At 43.5% G+C, this 19206-nt stretch overlaps 1 protein-coding gene across 2 annotated transcripts in view; it reads right to left on the reverse strand.

Moving 5' to 3' along the window:
• The window catches only part of tcf7l1b (transcription factor 7 like 1b), a 32287-nt gene extending 13421 nt beyond the window's left edge, over positions 1-18866 (reverse strand). Inside the window, exons 1-3 of one of the 2 annotated variants that reach the window (XM_056376972.1) lie at positions 17796-18866; positions 17587-17659; positions 17343-17470 (exon numbers count right to left, since the gene is read on the reverse strand). In XM_056376972.1, the coding sequence (XP_056232947.1) occupies positions 17343-17470; positions 17587-17659; positions 17796-17981 (387 nt within the window). In that variant the 5' untranslated portion in view covers positions 17982-18866. The remainder of the gene's footprint in view (positions 1-17342; positions 17471-17586; positions 17660-17795) is intronic. The other variant, XM_056376973.1, reaches the window with a different exon arrangement.
• Between the last annotated feature and the right edge of the window lie 340 nt (positions 18867-19206).

The raw sequence follows: 19206 nt of genomic DNA on the forward strand, positions 1-19206 counted from the left end.
CGCCATGTGCCATGGCGTAAGAGCTATGTACTCGAGGAGAGGTTTTTGTGATTTACTGCTTGATACAACATGCTGGGCTTTTTTTTTTTTTGTCCTCTAGCAATGAAGATAGCATGAAGCCAGAGCTCCAAAAGCACGGCTCAACCATCTGGTTTATGAATCAGTTTAAATACCGGATACAGCAGCTTGTCATGCATGTGGATTTTCTCCCTGGTACAATTTCAAATTAATTAAAAGGGTTTTATGTTATATGTTTTGCTTTGCTCATCCAGGCCCATGTAGTCCAGACACATAAAGACATGCAGTTCATTATTTAAGTTGCCTTTTGGGTAAAGAAGTGCATCACGGGTTGTAAATTCTGTCTGTAAAAGGTGGTTACACAATCTCACCATGCATCCATTGTTTTCATTCTGCATTGAGTACTGTCATTGTCATTTACATAGTATTAGGCTTATGAATTCCTATGCACAAACAGCTTGACGTCCACCCAAAGCAAACATCTGATGAATGGAAAAGACAAGAAATAGTATCTGACACTTTAAAAAAAAAAAAAGACCAACAAAACCTGTTAATAAATATATGCAAAGCTTTGTCTACTTTTCAAAAGTTGGTGCAGGATAAATGATGCTGAACAAGTAAACTGGAGGAGTCATGCATTCAGGTTTGGATTTTTAAAACTTCATTCATCACTCGGGGGTTTGTAAGGAGGAAGGAAGCTTGGATGGCTGTGGGTTAAAAATGGAAAAGACATTATAGCAGGAGGGGGAAAAGGGAGAGGAGGGAAAAAAAAAACATTTTCAGGAATGAGTTTGTCGGAGCAGGCAGAGAGTATTGTTTCCTGACAGCTGGGGTCCAACAGAGCACCGAGGCAGGGGGAAGGGGACCCTTTTTCCCTTCGAAAAGGGGGGAAATTCTTAGAGTTGACATCAGCCCTCTTCATTTTCACTATACTGCTCAAGGCTGAATCGTAGGTTCCAACTAATGGGCCCGAGTCCATACAACTGTCAGGAGGCAGTTGCTTTTAGAGGCTGCTAGCTCCCTATTGAAACTTTACTCTGCTGTGTGCATGGTGCCTAATGAATGCTACTCTCCAGAGAGAAAATCCAAAACAATGCAGTTTTCTCTGTCTAATCTATGTCAATCATGAGTCCTTCCACAAATGAAACAAGCCCTATTGTGAGCGTTTGGTGTAGCCCGGCCGTGCCCACCCCGGCTCTCCCACCCAATCCATCCCTTATTTGACAGCTTCTGCCAGGACTGAGGAACATGCCCCCAGGCACTTTTTTCTGAGCGCCTACTTTTCTTTTAATTGCCAGTGTGCCCTATGGAGCAACTGTTCACACACTCCCCGAAACATCCAGCCAGGTAATGCCAGCTGCACACTGTCACATTAGCTCCAGTCCAGACCAGAGCAGCACACCACTCACTAACACATGAGAGAGGGAGAGAGGGAGGGTGTTTGGGTCTATGAGTTGTTTCAGGAAACAAAAGGCGAGGAATTGCGGGTCATGCAGCTCAGCAAAAACTTTCTCAGTGTTACAGTAAAAAAAAAAAAAAAAAACGCACAAGGGAAGTGTAAGAGAAAAAGTTAGGACAGAGCCAGCATTTCAAATTCGTGATTCAAACAGTTAAGACATGGGTTACATGATGTTAAATGTTTATATAAGATTGAAACAGAAGATTAACTTCAAGATATTTAATAATGCTATACGCATGCCCTTATTATATTAGAAACAAATAGAGACATATGGTCGGGGCCCATAGCAATGCCTGTTTCAGCATGGGAGCTGGAAGCTCTGGTAAATAGACTCGGACAGAGTACTGAAAGAAGTGTGTAACTAAAGTGAAGCTTAGCTGATCCATTTTTGTAGCTCTCTAATTGTCTTCCAGCCTTCCCTGTTGACTCCAACACTCAGAATAGACATCAGTAGAATGTGCTACTTTTACAGGACCCAGATGCGACAAAGGTGGCAGTGATGCCACTGAAATTTTCCAAAAAGCTGCACTGGAGCCCTTTGGTTTTTTGAACACAGAGAATACAGCATATGCTCTGGGGCATGTGGCCTGCCAGAGCTGGGTTCTAATTGTTACATTGCTCTCACGGAGCGGAGGAAAACACAGCCAAGAGTCTTTGTCATCTCTGAAGTGTGTGGTGCCATACTGCAGGCCAACATCAGAGCATGGAGAAGAGACAGATGTCTGGACATTTGCTGTCAAACTAAGTCAGACACTCTGCCAAAAGGACAGAATATATCCCAAACTTTGCTAGCAACTATCTGCCGACTTCTGAGCTGCACTGAGAAGTCATAATGGCTGTCAAAAATAATACAAATATAGAATTATATTTCAAATTCAGTAAAATGTGCCATAATACGTCTACATTCATACATACAAAAATCATGCACAAAACATAGCTTGACTCTAGGGAAAAAGCAAATGTGCCTGAAACAGATTAAATGTCTGGAAATTTGAGCTGAATTGGATTAATTCAATCAATCAAGAGCAAACAATCAGACAAACCACGAATAAAAGAGTGAATATGTATAAAGTGGCAGCTGAGACGAGGCCTGACGCTTGTGAAATGGCTTCACCCGACTTGTGGTGAATAGCAGGAGCAACAGGAATGCCTCCATGGATCGCTCCAGCAGATAATGTCAATCACCTACTGTGTGGTGAACCCCTCCCCATTGTTTTCTTTTACCCCCCAACAGAAAACAAATGGGCCACACAGCTTGCTGTTTGGCTGAGGTGTTAATTACCGTCCCCTGCCCATATGAACAACAGCTCCATACAATAGCCCTGTCAGGCCCCCGACACAACGGTCCCTCCGTGGTTCTCTCTGCTGATATCTCCTGCTCACGCGGGGCCATTGACACCTCAACCTGATCTATGCATGAAACACAATTAAAAGCTTTTGCCGACAAAGACAATGTGATAAGTAGCCCCCGCCTTGACTCACAGTTTGCATTAAGGCTCATTGTTTGCCAACATTAGAGGCAATTACATTGACAATTCTTAAGCAAACCTCGGCAGTCATTGTGCTAATTAGTGTGTAATTGATGGGGAAACGACGAGCAGCTCAGCCGGTCAGACCAGTAATGCACTACTAGGCCACTGCAAATTTTTTCTGAATGGGGACCGTGTCCTATTATCCAGTCCACTATGAAGTAAGCAGATTAATCAGGGAGGAAGTTATTAATTAAAGCTATCAGTCCGAAGAGAAAGAAACAACAAAACATTTTAGTGACAGTGTAACTGTTGAAAGAAAAGAATTAGTCTTTTTTTTATCCAAACTGACGGCATGGACTTCTAACCCCGGATCATTTCATCTTTCTGTGCTTATTAGTGGAGATGTGTTACACCTACCTGCTGAATACAAATGACCAGAGACCCATAAAAACTATAAGAACTATTGTTGTCTCTTTTTTCAGCTCATCACCCAGCCTCCTGGTTTACATTATATTAACCCTGACAAGCCCGTGGTGCTGCGGTGGAGATAGCACACTGCTAATGGCTGCCACATTTGAAGTGTCCATTAGCCCATAGAGGAATGAAGTTAAGTGACTATGACAGGGGTACTCCCTCAGTTTGCCGGGCCTCTATTGTGACCTGGTCGGTCGTCCTGCACTCTCATTCACAGCCAGTAAAAAAAAACTGGGTCAAAGGTCAGACATCCAGAGTGCTGTGGTTTCTATGGTAACATGGCCTATTAAGGCCAGGCTCATTGGCCTCTTAACATGCTCTTGTGCACAAAAGAACTATTAGTGCAAAGAGGGAGAGGGAAGAGTGAAGAGGGGAGGCAGCGCGAGGGAGGTCCTAACAACACAGCGTCAAGGTTTTTCCAAGATTTCCGAGATGGTTCCACACTCGGCCTACAGCTCCATCTACGTCTGTGTGCAGCTCACACAGAATTTCAGTAGTCCCTTCAGGGGGAGTAGAGGATACGCAGTAGAATTTATTGTACAGCATATCTGATAATTCATCATTCCAAAGTCAGTAAAAAACTATTTGTGTTGTAACAGTATGTGCTTCACATAAATTGTAGAAATCCTCATTTTCAACAAAAGATTTCCAAGATTCAACTCTGAAATATTCAATGAGCGATTGAGTGTCATATGACTGCCTCATGCATGTTCAATACAAGGCCAAACTGGGTTTATTTGAAAAGTCCTGGGAGTGAATTTACTGCGGTTTCAGTAATAAAACAGCATTAACAGAGAACAAGGCCAAGATAAACGCACCCCCCCCCCACCCACCCACCGCCCCAAAAAAAGCTTCTTTAACATTCTAGCCCAGTGAGTGAGCTCCGACTTCAGCAGGAGTTTGCATTTTTTGCAACTCAAGCAATTATTTGTTTCAGGGTTGTTGTTTTTTTCTTTCTTTTGCATGACAAAATCCTGAGTTATTGCTTCCTGCGTCTACAGCGTTATCCACGAGCACATACGAGTGTTTAAATGAAGCCGCCATCTTTCTTATATTTGTATTTTTCAATCAGATATAAAGAAAGGTTCTTTAACTGAGGTTGAAGTTAGGAATAAGTGAGTAATTTTGTTACACAGCAGGTCATATAAAACTCACTGTATAATTAGACACATAAGAAAATAATTATGCATCTGGTAAGAATAGGGCCATCTCATAAAGACAGAGAGGAGGGTGCAATGCTATTCGAGTCAATTATGTGGAGTCAGTTATGTGGTTTCCCGTACCTGGGAGATCTGCTTTCAATGGTCACAGACCGCTCCGCTTAATGTCAATATGATCTGATGTCAAGACAGTCTACACCTCAAATGTCAAAGATGTCGTCCTTTTCCATGTCCTGTGGCATTGTTTGTCCAGTCGCACAGGAACACAACTTTTTACTGTTTGGGGAGTAGCCCCGTTTCATTGAAATTCACAGCCGTAAACGTCTGTATAATTAACTCCAGAGCACGAGGTGGTTACAGGCGGCTGGCTGGATGTTTACAGTAAAGCTCGACTTAGAAATCAAATGTGTGTGTAAATGTATGTGCGTGCGTGTGCATCCAAGTCTACGCCAATGACACACAAGTGAGACCCGAATTTTTCATTTATGACCAAACACAAATTGACTGGAGACAGCATGGGTTACCAATATAATACAGGGTTTCCTGCCAAGGCATTTAGGAGGCAATAATAAGTCCAGCATGCACCCCTCACACTGAACAGGGTAAATACCACAGCACAGTAATCACTCCAAAGTCTTGGTGAAGACATAAAAATAATCTTTTTTTCTTCTTTTTCCAGAGAGTGCAGATAAATATTTACCCCCACTCACCACGGGTAAATTTGAATACGTCTGCTAAAAGTGTGTCTTTTTTTTCTGACAGGGCACAGTGGGTGATTGTTTCCCCCTTTTTTTTTTTTAGCTTTTCATGGCTCTTTTTTTTCTCAAAAAAAAAAGTAAACTCCCTAAGAGCAGCTGACAGAGGCAGGAGAGGCAACGAAGCATCTTGAAGGGAAAAAGTCAGTTTTAAGAAACTGAGGTGGGCATAAGTGGGTGTAGTGGAGAAGGCAAGAGAGAGAGAAAAAGGGCCTAAATTAAACACATTTGTTTCTGCTCTCACATACCACAAGTCTTATGAAAACAGAGGGCTGATTGTGTTCACTCTGCAAGTCCACCCCCCACACCCCACCCCTCCCTTCCCCTCCCCTCTTCGCTCTCTCTCTCTCTCTTCACCACCACCCAACACCACCACCCAGCTCCACACCCCCACCCCCCCTGTCCTGAGCAGCAGCGGCAGCAGCCCCTCCCCCCTCACACACACACACACACACACACACACACACACACACACACACACACACACACATACACACAGCTGCCTGCAGATGCCTCCTGTGTTTGCTCTCTGAGTGCAGGCGCAAATCTCCAGGCCCCGCAGACTTCTGGGCCCTGCCTCATCTCAGTTTTTACTACCTGACATCCCTATCACCCCACTGCTAACCCCACTCACTTCACTCTCCCGTCTCCTATCCGCCCTCCACAACCTCGCCCCTGCCGGCCTGCGCGCCCCTCCAGCTCTTACCTGCTCAAACACACAGACACATTCACACTCCACAGGTATGCTCGCTGCTGTCGCACAGGGACACAGAGACTGTCTGTTAGAAATGAAACCCACATCATTTATGAACGCTTTTAGACACATTTAAGGAGAGATGACCGAAAAAAGAAAAAAAAAAACGTAATAACTTACTAAAACGAGTAAATGTTGTAATTTTGGTAGGAAATCAGTTGAATCCAATGAGCTAGAAGTAAAAATGATTCTCTTTTCTGCTCTTTTATCCAGTTCTAGCAGCCTACATCAGACAAACTACACCAAAACATCATCATTTTGGGACTGAAAATAATCTCAGCTGGCATATAGTGCCTGGCATGTTTGATTGAAAAAGAAAATATTTTCAAAAGTAGTTTCAAACCTCCACACTGTGCGACACAGTGCACGACTTACTACCATGACATTCCCCAGGATTAGTTATGCGTATTGTCGGCAGACTGCAGGGAGGTCTGGAACGTGGCCAAAGCGTTGATTTTTATACCTGAAACATTTGTAAAAGTCGTTCCCCTGCAATCTACAGGCTTCTTTTTCATCATGCTGCGCGTCCTGATACTGAGTGCTAAATCATGATCCGCTGATAGGTGTGGTTATAAATTCAATTCACGCTCACATCCGAAGGCTCGTCTTACGTGTCTGAAACTTGGTGAAGAATACATTTTCCACTAAGAACGTATCGGTTTTCCGGGGGTTGGAGTATGAGTTTGGGTCGTGGAGTCGCCTACCTCTTCAAGGTTCATCAAGTAGAATAGAAACATGAGCAAGAGACTGTCAGTCACTGGAGAATGTCTTTTTTTTTTATCTGTTGATGTAGATATTATGAATTATGTTTTACTCATTTTGAAGGACTAACATTGATTCATTTAGACTGCTCCAGTTTTCAAAAATGTCCTCACAACATTAACCAGACCACTGAGAGCTCGAGGCTGGACACGCTATTTAAAACAATATATACAGCTGCTGCTATCTTTCAGTTTCAATACAATCTAATGAGAACGGCAAGGTGATTACGATCAGGGGCTGCTGTAAATATCAGATTCCCAGGGACAGAGTTTAGGAGAGGCCCCTTACAATTACACAGTATTCAGGAATGCAGAGCATGAGCCACAGTAACATGGAGCTGAAGACAAATGCTCACATCCCATCTTGGAAGTTTAGCTTGCACCACGCGACAGAGAGGGAGGAAAAAGGAGGAAAGTTTATCTTTCATGAAGAGCTGATTCTGACAGCCCCAGATCTGCGCCACAACGCAACAAACTTTTACTCAATCCAAGCTGCACACTTCTGCAAACAATTAAGTGTTAACCCAAGAACTGTACGTTGCTCAGAGAGAGATTGAGAGAAAGAAGGAGAGAGAGAGAGAGACAGAGAGAGAGAACGAAGGGGGAGAGAGTGGAGAAAGAGAAGGGTGCTTGTGCACAATTACAGCAGGGATTTATGGCCTGAGAAACAATTTATAAATCACAGCGCCTGAGCTAATGTGCTCCAGATTGTTCTCCATGCAGCTGCAATTTTGGTCTGCGTGAAACGGCATAATAAACCTGGCTGGAGGACATGTTTGGGTGGGTGGGTGGGTGGGAGGGGTGGGGGGCAAGGAGAAAAGTTGAGATTGTGGGTGGGGGCTGATTAGGGTGAGGCTGTGGGCTCAAAAAGTTTCTGAGGTGTTTCGAACAAAGAAACTGAGAAGTGTTTCTGTTCTTGTGTTTCTGCTGGGTGAGATTTTGCTGGGGTGTAATCCTGAGGGGGGGGGGCACATTTTAGCTCTATAAATTCTCCAATTATGCAAATAGTACTAATTAAAGGATGTTTGCTAATGGACCAACACAGTAGCTGGACAGAAAAAGCAATGAAACGCCTCCAAAACAAGAAGTGTAACTGAATAATTACACAAGTTTCCACTGAGAAACAACTACAGCTTCAAGCCACTTGTATGAGCTCATTGTGAAACTGTGAACTATACCCTGACAATTACACCCTTGACATAAGTGAAAATTAATTTTAGGTTATAATAAGAGAAGACAAATGTTGCAAACTGATCCCCTCATTGTGGCTGCGGGCTGGTGTGGAAGAAGAGATCGGATGTGCTGAGGGGAAGCCTGGGCTTTTGTGGCCACTCAGCCAACTGGCCCTGAACCTTGACCTCTAACCCTTCACCCTGGGGGGCAAACAAAGCTCTGAGTGACATCTGAAACTAGACACTCTGTGGGGAGAGAGTGTCTGGACAGGACTCAAATAACCCCATTAACTCTGCAGAAAAGATTTATGGCTTTTTTTTTTCTTTTTTTTTATTCTGCCCCTGCAAATCTCCGAGCTGAAGAGTCAGAACAGAACTGTCAAAAATAATCAAGCAATTAGAGGTGCGCACCAAGTTGCATCTTGTTTACTCGCCAATATCTCCATCTTGCACGAAGATAAGCAAAAATGTTCCATAATTAACGACTGGGAGTAGAGTTGTGATTAGCAGAGAGACACACATATGCCAGCAGTTAAGTGTGTAGCAAAATAACTTCTGCTTAATACGAGCAGCATGAAGCTAATCTTCAGGCGGGTTTAAGAGAGTCACTGATGCATATTCACCAGCGCCACTGATGGATTCTGTACAATGGATTACGTAAACAGCTCCAGCATTAGTATACTGTAAACAAAAACAGAGAGGAAAGTTGATGGTAAATGTGCTGCGGTGAATGCGAGCCTCCGTCGCCAGAATGCTGAAAGCCAGTGTAGTATTTAAATCAGGCAAGGAGGGAGGAAGACTGGGCCAAGCATTCTGTAGCTCAGCTGTGAGGCTCTAAGCCGTTGCCCTAGGGTCTTTGTCCTGCCTTTCAGGGCAAGTCTGAGGTAGTCAAAGACCCTATTCATGACCGGCGCTCCCCCTGCCAACACACCCATACAGCCCCAGTCAAGTCAGCCGAGAGCTATAGAGCCTTCCCATTTCACACGAGAATCAGACCTGCCCCTAAAGCCTGCTTCAGGGATTTCCAATAGCCAGCCCCTCCAACCCATGTACAATTCAAACAAAAGGGCTCCTTGGCCTACTCCATGTCATATAGGGCTGATTAGATCTTTTTTTCTAATGTAGCTACTCTAAATTTGAAGCAAATAAGTCAGTCACATTTGTAGGGATTTGGTATCTAGCCATGTAAATGGATGAGGGATTATGTCAGCGGAGGCGTGGAGCTGCCATCCAGTCGCGCTCCATCCATCGTTATCATCTGCCACAAGATTCACCTCACGCTAATACACATCTCTCAAAGAGAGAGAGAGAGAGAGAGGAACCAAAAGACGCACCTGGGTCAATCAACTGATCACTTCTCAGAACAGAGAAACCCAATCATGCTGATCAGCTGGGGCAGGCAGGCACAAGGGGAATCCCGCTCGCACTAAAGAGTGTCTCCTGTCTGAGGAGCACAAGGCCCTCAACCACAGCCATTACTCATAACTAATCAAGAGCACAACCTCATAATTTTAAATTGAGGAGATAAGGAAAGAGTGATGCATCCTGCGGCCGAGGCCCGATGTAAAAATATCAGCCCTTCAGAGTTTGTGCTGCTTCTGCTGTTTATTCTAACAGGATCCACAAGTCTGGACTGAGATAAGGAGGCTACACATTTTAGATGACTTGTGCCTTTGCTGGGCTTTAATCGAATTTGATGCTCTGCAGAACATTGTGACTCTTTAACAAGTACAATTGGTTTATGAGAGTAACTGGAGGAAGCAAGGGCCACCCAAAGGTTAAGTTATAAGTTATTATCAATATTAGGGCAAGTGACCTGATGTCATGGGAAAATTGTTTTTATATGCATGATATTTAACAAACAATTACTCACTTTATGGACTTAGCAAGGCTGTTTATTTTTCTAACTCAAATAACTTTAAAAACTGCTCAAACCAGGACCAAAGCCCTATGCTATTCCTAACCTTAAACAAAATAGTTCCACCAACTTAACCCAATAAGTCATGATATGTATGTAATGTATAGTTATGTTTCAAAAAATATGACGCCAATTGTCATTGTAGAATATAAAATGAAGATATATGCTTTCGGCATGACGACCAAGAGGCGGACAACAATGGCTAAAAGAACAAAGTTAAAAACGATGTTGTAACTGATCAAAAACACTTATAAGACTAACTCATTGTAGTCAAGACAAACTTAGTAGAAGTAACCAGATAGTGACATAGTTGTGCTGCTCGTATAAATGTGTGAGACATGTGGCTCTCCTAAAGGTTTATGTATCCAAACATACGATCCTTTATATACACTACTTGTGTTTTTAGAGCCAGAGCTAAACTCAGATTACAGCTGGCATATCAGTCCCATCGGCTGCACCGTCAGTTACAGCTGCACGTTTACACTATACTTACTTTGGAAGAAGTGGTACAATCATGTTTTATCAGGAAACATGTACATAAATAAAAGCTAACCCCGTGAACCATAAGCTGGTTATGGTCTGTGTAGTGGGTCGCACGTGTTTGCATGTGCAATGTGTTGACGCGACATGTGTCCGTCAGGGGACATGAGCCGTACCAGCGGCCCAAAACCTCCTCCACCATTACGGGGACAAACTCAGCGGGATGCAGCCAAACTGATTTATAACTCCAGCAAGAAGAACAGCTGCTCTGCTCGCTGTCAACTAACCTCATCCTGGATGGATATCCATCCTCTCCTTAATTTAGTATGACCACTACAACCTCGCTGATACTAAACACATACTGTTACACATACTGACATGGCCTTTAACAGATCCTGAGCAAGGAGAGGCCATTTCTACGCCCTGTACGTGAACTGAAGCGGAGACTGATACGAATCTTAGTAGTACCGATGCTACGTGCATGATCTGATAGCCTCCTGCTGTTTGCTGATTGGGATGTGACTGTGAGGGAATGGCGAGGCACTGCGGTCTACGGCGGAGGAGCTGTGCTCTGTGGGAGACAGAATCCCTCAGATAAGTGAGTGCCTCACGGTCTGGAAGCCGGCCCACCTCGGGATAACAGGCAAAGGGATAGCAGGACCCATATCTGCCCCAGTTTATGCTCCCACCACCACATCTCATCAACAATCTCTCCTGCTGCCTGCTCCCTCTCCCTCTCCTGCTGCCTGCAGTGCTTAAACTCAAAACAGCTGCTTGGAATACCAGACTGATGAAACCCTGTTTAGAGCTTTTTCTTTTTCTTCCTGCTGTACAATCACGTTTTATTAGCATGGAGTGAAGCATTTAAGGTACAATTATGGAGGGAAAACATTTCTTTATGTGAGCTAAACAGTAGTGGTTATAGCTATGAAAGGGCCACATACACTTACAACAGCACACTTCACTGTCACCCCCCCACCCCCCTCCCTGCAGTTGCATCAGTTAGATAAAAGTGTGGCTGCAAGCAAGAAGCTAGTTTCATTATCAGATAATCTGAATGAGTTGATTATTGTGTTAATAATCAATTCACTGATAAGCTGATCAACAGAAAATTGATCTGTAACTATTTTTATGATCAATTAATCAGCTCATTATTTTTAACACAAACATCTTTCCAGTCTCTCAGCTATGAGAATTTGTTGATTTTTACTTTCTCGTATTAGAAAGTAAACCGACGTACATATTACAACGGACATTTTTCACTATTTTTTTAACTCTTATAGGTCAAAACGATCAACATCAAGTATGAAAATAATCATCAGTTGAAGCAATAATGTCTATATATATATATATAAATATATATGTATTCGAACATAATGACATGACGCATGAGAGAAAAGAAGCTGAAAGAAGTTGTTTCAGGACTGTTGTCACTTGAGAGTGAGACAGTCTACACAGACCTCCTGATAAATGCAGCCCCCCCCCCCCCCCCCTCTCCCTCTTTGCACCAAGAATCCACGTTAATACCACAGAACAGACATGACTAAGCTGGTATTCATGTGACACATGATACATGTCTCCACCTCCCACACCTGCATCACCCCATTCGTGGCAAGAACTTTTTTTTTTTTTTTTTTTTACACTTAGCAGCTGGATGGAGACAGCAACACTTTAGATTCCCCTTTTCTTCAAGCTGAACTCGTCTGCCTTTGAGTCCCATCACAGCTCAACCCTGCAGTGACCGGTCGCTACACGAGGATCGCAATTGCTTGAAAGTAGAGACAGAACATGTGTAGTAATGACAAGAAGCTTCCACCATAAATAGCTAGAGATTTCTTGTTGACTTTAAAGTCTAACGCTGCAACATGTTTTTTTTGTTGTTGTTGTTGTTAGGATGTTGAACAGACACTGACAACAACATCTTTGAAAAGTCTCAAAGCTGCAAAAGAAAAGCCGAGACTGCGGAGAGAAATCAGGTGTGTTAGAGATGTTCACCTTTGGCCGAACGCCTCTCAAGTTAGCCCAAATTTTCACGGGGAAAAGCAGTGTACCAAACATCGCAGCAGCTCTGGCCAAACATAGCGAATGAGAAAAACACATAAATTGATAAAAACACATTTGCACACATATTCATCTTGGCACATCAAAGGGATTCATTGATGTCACTGAACATGGGGAGTCTGCGGCTGGAGAGGGGAGATGTTGGTTATCCATTCCTCAAAGGGTGCTGAGATGCTCCTGATGGGCCCCGCGCTCGAGAGCCAGAGAGCGCTATAAACAGAATTTCTAATGTCAGGCGGAAGGGTGGGCGGGTGGGTTAGGTAGTGAACTAGCAGGCTATGGGGTAGCGGGAGGAATTGACGCCAGCTCATGCCTTCCACAGAGACCAAAGAGGGAAGGATACAGACCAGGACTGACACCATTTCACACAGCTCTACACAAGCGATGTTATGAAGCGAACATAACCACAAAATGCATGTTCCTGTAACGCTCCATAAGAAAGGTTCTGTGTCCAGCTACTACAGATTATAACAAGGGATTTGTTGTTTACACAGTGAGTGATTTATACATGTAAAGGCGTGTAAAGTGGAACATTAGAAACATGCCAATATATTTCCCACTGTAAACTGGTTTGGTTTGTGTTGCACTAATTAGACCTGACCTTGTTTACCACTGTGTAATATAAAAGTAATTCTTAAAAACAACAACGGAACAATTTAAGGCTAATCAATGAAAATCCCTCTATTTCAAAATGTCAAATTATTCCCCAAACACTATCCCCTCCTTCTCAAACTAAATCAAGATTATTTTAATATTTCAAAATATATATATTTTTTTGCCAAATTTCATTTAATTTTCTCAACCCCGAGCAATGAGTTCATTATCAACCTGAATCACTCCGGGTCAGAGCTCTTAGCCAGCGATGGCATTTCTGCGGTTGCCAGCGATCTGTTCCTAATTGAACAGTGCCACTAAATTGATGTAGATGTGTTTGCCTTTGAAGAAAAAATCTTTCAAAAACTATAAACCTAGTCAAAAAATGTTAGCTCTGTTGACACAGCGCTTGGTTGAAAAAACATTTGCGCGCCAACATTCAGGAATACAACACTGAGGGTTGTCAGGATGTGAGCCCCGTACACTGTTCCCTCTGTTGCAAAAGTATCCACAGAGCCTCACCTGAACAACCCCCCGACCCCCACCCCTCGCACCCCCACCACTCACAGACTTTACACACACACAAACGTGCAGCACGCATGGATGCATGTGTGTACATTCACACACACACACACACACACACACACACACACATGTGCAGCAAGGTGAGTGAAAAAGCCAAGTGAGCCACCTGATGAAAAGACACCTCAACACAAACAGGCTTTGCTTATGCAGGGAGAGGCCCTTTTATTCAGCGGGACAATGTCTGTGTTGACTTTTCTTTGTCTGCACATTTTTAAGCACCAAAAGCAGCAGAAAGAATGAAAAAAAAAAAAAAAAGGAGTCAGAAAGGCATGCAATCGTAGCCACTGACATGTTCAGACTTATACAAACTCTCCATTCATATCTCAATCTCAAACAATTTTCTATTCAACAATCATGCTCGGGAGTTCAAGTGTCTCACTGCGTATTTGATGAAGATATATTTGAGCGGCTAACCTCGCTCTCGCTCACTCGCCACCTCTCACACACAAGAGGCATTTCACTCTTTAGTGACGATGATGATGTACTAGCAGAGTTATCTCAAAGTGCTGATGAGGCTGACAAGAGATGGCGTCGAGCGTCAAGTGTGTGCGTGTGTGTTCACCAATTAAATCTGGCACCAGTCCGTCACTACGGGAACAATGCGGCGATAATCACATCAATGAATCGACAAACAATAAGCTGGATTTGTCAGGCTGACTTCGTAGGAAAAAGGAGGGGAAAAAAAAAACTCTTTGGCTCTGAAACCCCACAGCAGGCAGAAGTCTGGTGGAACATCTCTGCAAACATAAAACCTCCTCCTCAGCTCTCGGTGGATTACAGCGGAATGTCAGCTCCACGCAGGCTTTAAATCAGTTATGCTTGGCCCTCAGGGGAACTCTGTGCTGATCCCATGTAGGCCTGTCTCTCATTGCTCATGATAGGGTTGCCACATCCAAATTTAAAAGTTCGGGCCTCAAATCCTTCATCATGCAGCACATTGCGGAGTCAAATCACAACACGACGACTCTTGTGCAACATCTCCTATCTATTATTTAGCGTTTGCCTTCTTTTAAACCCTAGCAGGTGCTGGATATATGTGAGCACCACACTGCTTTATTATTACACAAAAGTACACAAACACACAAAAGATGTCAGACCTGTAAGGGGAGGTGTAAATAGATACATGCAGGAAATGTAAAAATATACCTTGGCACACACTCTTCTGTCTGTAATTACAAAAATATTGACATTGCTACAGAATGAAACTGCAGAGCTCCACCTACAAATAAAAGACGCTAGACTCTGTCGCCTGGTATTTAATCACATGATCTGGACGAGAGACACAACTTTAATGTGTCTCATGCAGCACAAGTACAACCACATACCACGGTCACACCAACAAATCTGTCATTCCCAAGCAAGGCTTTCCAAGACACACAATATAAGACCTCTGTTTGCTGGCACCAGCATTGTCTGTGTCTCAAGACCAGAGAGGTGACAACACAAACAAGGTTATACCCTGTGGGCAAATTTTATCCCAGCAGCCAATCAGCATATCCCACAGGATGATGCTGCATGATAAATGTAACTGTAGAACTCATTAGTTAAAATAAGTTGTTGGTGCAAGCCACTGGTAAATGTCATCCAGTAAATCTGACTTTATTCAAGTTTATCCACAGGTGTAAACAAACCAGCCCCAGAGCCTTGCTGGGTACTGAGTCGAACCTCTCATCAATCAAATCCGCTGCTTTCTCACTAAAGCCATGAGCACAGAGCAATATGGAGACCTTGAGACATCTGCTAAGTATGCCAGCCATTGTCTGCCTGCTTGTTTTCTGCCGCGCTGATGATTGACACAGTCAGCTCACTGTGTCCCATTGACCTCATTCTTTTTTTTCTAATATGGGGGATTATACATTCGAATTTTAAATCCTCTCCAATTATTTGTTACTTTGCCTCAAGGAAAGTCCTTTTAATTTTCAACTTTGTTTTGCTGGACAAAAAAAAAAAAAAAAGAAGAAAAACACAAGGAAGGGGGAGGCTTTCACACCACAGATGAGACAAAACAAAGCAGAGACTTGATAATAGATGGTTTTGAATGCCTTATTTATACCTAAAATGTTGTCCCCTGCAAAAATCCATCAGGAAAAGCACAAAATTTAGTAATGACATTATTCCTACGAAACTCTGGTGGCCAAAAGCAACGAGGTAGACTATCTGCAGGGCAGCATGTATCACCTAGTCAGAGCAGAGTAGCCATTTAGTTAATGAGCCCCAATGGAGACCTCCAATGAAGCCATCAAGACTGCTCAGAATAACAATGGTCAACTAACGCCTTTCTAATTGAATGGAAGATACAGGGAGGCGAGGGGAGTGGGCCTGGAACAGTGAAAAGGAGACAGAAAATAGGGTGAGGGGGGTAGGTAGGTGGGGGGAGGGTGGGGGGTGTCTTTTCAGTCAGATGCCTGCCAGGCCTTAACGAAAGTACTTGTTTTTTGGGGTGGAGGGGTGGGGGGTATGACATGCATTGGGGGATGGACAAGCTCAGAGGAACACAGCTCTCCTGCAGGGATTATTTCAAGGAAGTTTGCATAGTCCCATTTAAATTGTATTTCATGAGCTGCCATTCCAAACAGTGCGGGTTACATTTAAATGTTTTGACTCAGTGTCCGTCGGCAGACCACGTTCCCTGACCTCAGTGTGGCATTTTTGTTCGCCCCATGAACTTTCTTGTGACTTCATTAGTCATGTTTTCATCGTTGCTAACTGGTGTGAAATTATCGTAAGGTCTCTGTACTTCACTAGCCTGCTGTTAGCCATGCTAAAAGACAGATAACACTTGCACTGGGACACGGCTGTTGCACTCTAGCAGCAAACAAACCGGAGCAACAATTGGTATTTAAACATTACAAGCTTTTGACAACTTCATGAAAAACCAGTGTGATGTAACCAAGCAACAAGTCCATGAATCATTTCAGACTCTACATCAACAACACTAGCTTACGACAGGCGACCTTATCTAGTCTGTGGACATCGGCTGTCATGGTCCCTGCAGTGAAATGCCTCCCATGTGTGTCAAAGTGAGGTATTACATTGTTATTACGGTGGGGATATGACTTGAGGTAACTGCCTCTTCCTTTCAATTTTTCTGCAGAGAATGTGTGTACAAAACATGCAGGGTCTACAAAACAAAAATGTTATCCTGCAAGCTCAAGAAATACCTTCAATAGCAAAGCAATCTAGTGGGAGGAGGCCAACTTTAAAAATATCCATTCTAAAATAAATTTCAGAAGAATACGAGCATCCACACTGCAGAAGTTTAAGTCCTTACAAGAGACTAACAGTGGCAGCACATAAGATAAACCCAGCTCTAATAAGACATGGTCACAATAAAGTATATAATCAAAATCCAGTGTGAGCACTGCAGTGTATTTTCGGTAAGGGACTGCCATAAATCCTTCAAAATAAAACAGAATAACTAATGTGTTTGAACTTTGAGCTGAATGAGAGGTTGTCAAATGCAAGCCTTGTCGAGGGTGGGTGGCAGGGAGAAATTTATATCCCCAAAAAGAACAAAGAAGTAGTTAGTACTCCTTGAGAGGCCACTCGGAGGGAATATGGCGGTCTGGCAGTGCACAAGGAACTTTTACGCACGGCCAAAGTTTTTTTTCTTTTCATGCGGAGTGCGATTGAATAAAGAAAAGAGAGTATAGAGTGACATATCCACAGCAACACTTACTGTTCTCGCACTGGGGGACAGTGAACCGTTGGATAGGTAGGGGTTGCTGAGGTCTGGGATCATGAGAAACGGGTAGCCAGGATAGTGAGGACTCTTAAAAAAGCCACCATCTTGCTGCCTCCTCAGTGCTGCGGGGGATAAAGAAAAGCCAGGGTTAATAACGGCACAAAAGCGGCACAATCGCCAGATATAGTTCACAAAGTACTGACGGTGCTTGTATGTATTTCTTTTTTTTTAATTTTACCTTCACTGAAGTAGTCTCTTGTTTTCTCATAACTTTCTAAGTCTGGTCTGGTTTGGGGGCGCCTCTCTGCTTGCTGACAAGGAGAGAATACACACACACACACACGCGGAGGGGAAGAAACTATTGAAACTTTCAACAACATTAAATCACATCTGTCTTAATGCTTGGAGCAGTGTGCAGAACATCGTCTATGTGCAGTGTGTCCTCACCTCCGAGTCTGACGAGCTGCTGTTGTTTTCCGACTCGTTCACTAAGGAGGATTTCACATCATCCAAATCCCTTTCCGCAGATACATTCTCAGATATCTTTTCCTCCTGCTCCCCTTCGTCTTTAAAAGAGATCATTTCATCATTGGCCCCCAAGTCATCCCCACCACCTCCGTTCAGCTGTGGCATTTTGGCAGAGCAGCGGGTGTTTTCTTTTCTTTTTTTTTCTATCGAGGAGGAGGAAAAACAGTCGCAACAATAATTGACTTTCTATCGGATCAGTGTAGTCCAAACGAGCCGCTGGAGCAGTAAACCAACTACAGCAGACTGTTCATGTTTCAAAACTCCCTTTTCATCCTCTGAACGTGGTCCCGAGGTCCATGGCGAGTCTTGCAACAACAATAATCCACAGTTGGAAGTTTCAACAGAGACGCCGAGGGAAGATATCGATGAATCTTTGGCGTTAGTGGCCGGATGCGCAGCAACTTGGCAAAGTTTCGTCTCCTTCGCAGCTTGTGGACAACTTGTGGCCCCTGCGTGTCTCTCCTTGTTGCGCTGCTGAGGAATGGGACTCTCTCTCCTCCTCTTACAGATCCCGGGAACCACATAAACTAAAGTCCAAGCGACGGGGGAGGTTACTCAAGAAAAAGAAACACGTCCGATTTCATCTCCTAGTATCCATGCGTGAGAAAACAATGGCTGGAGACAAAAAAGAAAGAAAGAAAAAAGAGAAAGAAAGAAAAACACGCGACGGTTGCTGCAGTTTTCTTCGCTTCACACACGCTTGCTTTTCCTCCCTCTCCACAAGTTTAAAGCGACGCTTCGCTGTTTTCACAAACACACAAGAGGGTAAAACTACAAAAAAAAAAAAAAGAGAGAAATAAAACCCGGTGCAAAGTAAGAATTTTATTCAGCTGGACGTGGTCGCCCTTTCCCTCCACATTGCTGCCGGGGAATGCGCCCTGAAAAAGTACTTGGTTGTTCAAGTGGAGGAAAAGCGCAGCCCGTCCGAAGAGGAGGAGTTTGCACTGAAAGCCGACACTTAATTCACCACCATGTAGATCAGCTATTCTTAACCCTCAAGACACCAACGCACTGCCACCGCAACACACAATGAAATGATCGAGGGCATTTTAACAGAACAGAGGAGGTTTGTGCACGGGGGGGTGGGGTGGTAACCAAATCAATCAATGACACAGTTATGAATTATTATTATCGGTAAATTATTATTATTAGGAGTAGGCTAGTAGTAGTAGTCTAGTAGTAGTTATTGTTGTTGTTGTATTACAGGAATTATCAATGAAATTAACGCATGAGAATATGCGAATATGCACAGATGATGATTTATTAGAGTCAAAGTGAACGCGAGGTGTGACCTGCCAATAATCTCCAGTATTGTGGAGGCGAGCAGAGG

The sequence above is a fragment of the Seriola aureovittata genome, chromosome 5, assembly GCF_021018895.1.
Source record: "Seriola aureovittata isolate HTS-2021-v1 ecotype China chromosome 5, ASM2101889v1, whole genome shotgun sequence".
Classification (NCBI taxonomy): Eukaryota; Metazoa; Chordata; class Actinopteri; order Carangiformes; family Carangidae; genus Seriola; species Seriola aureovittata.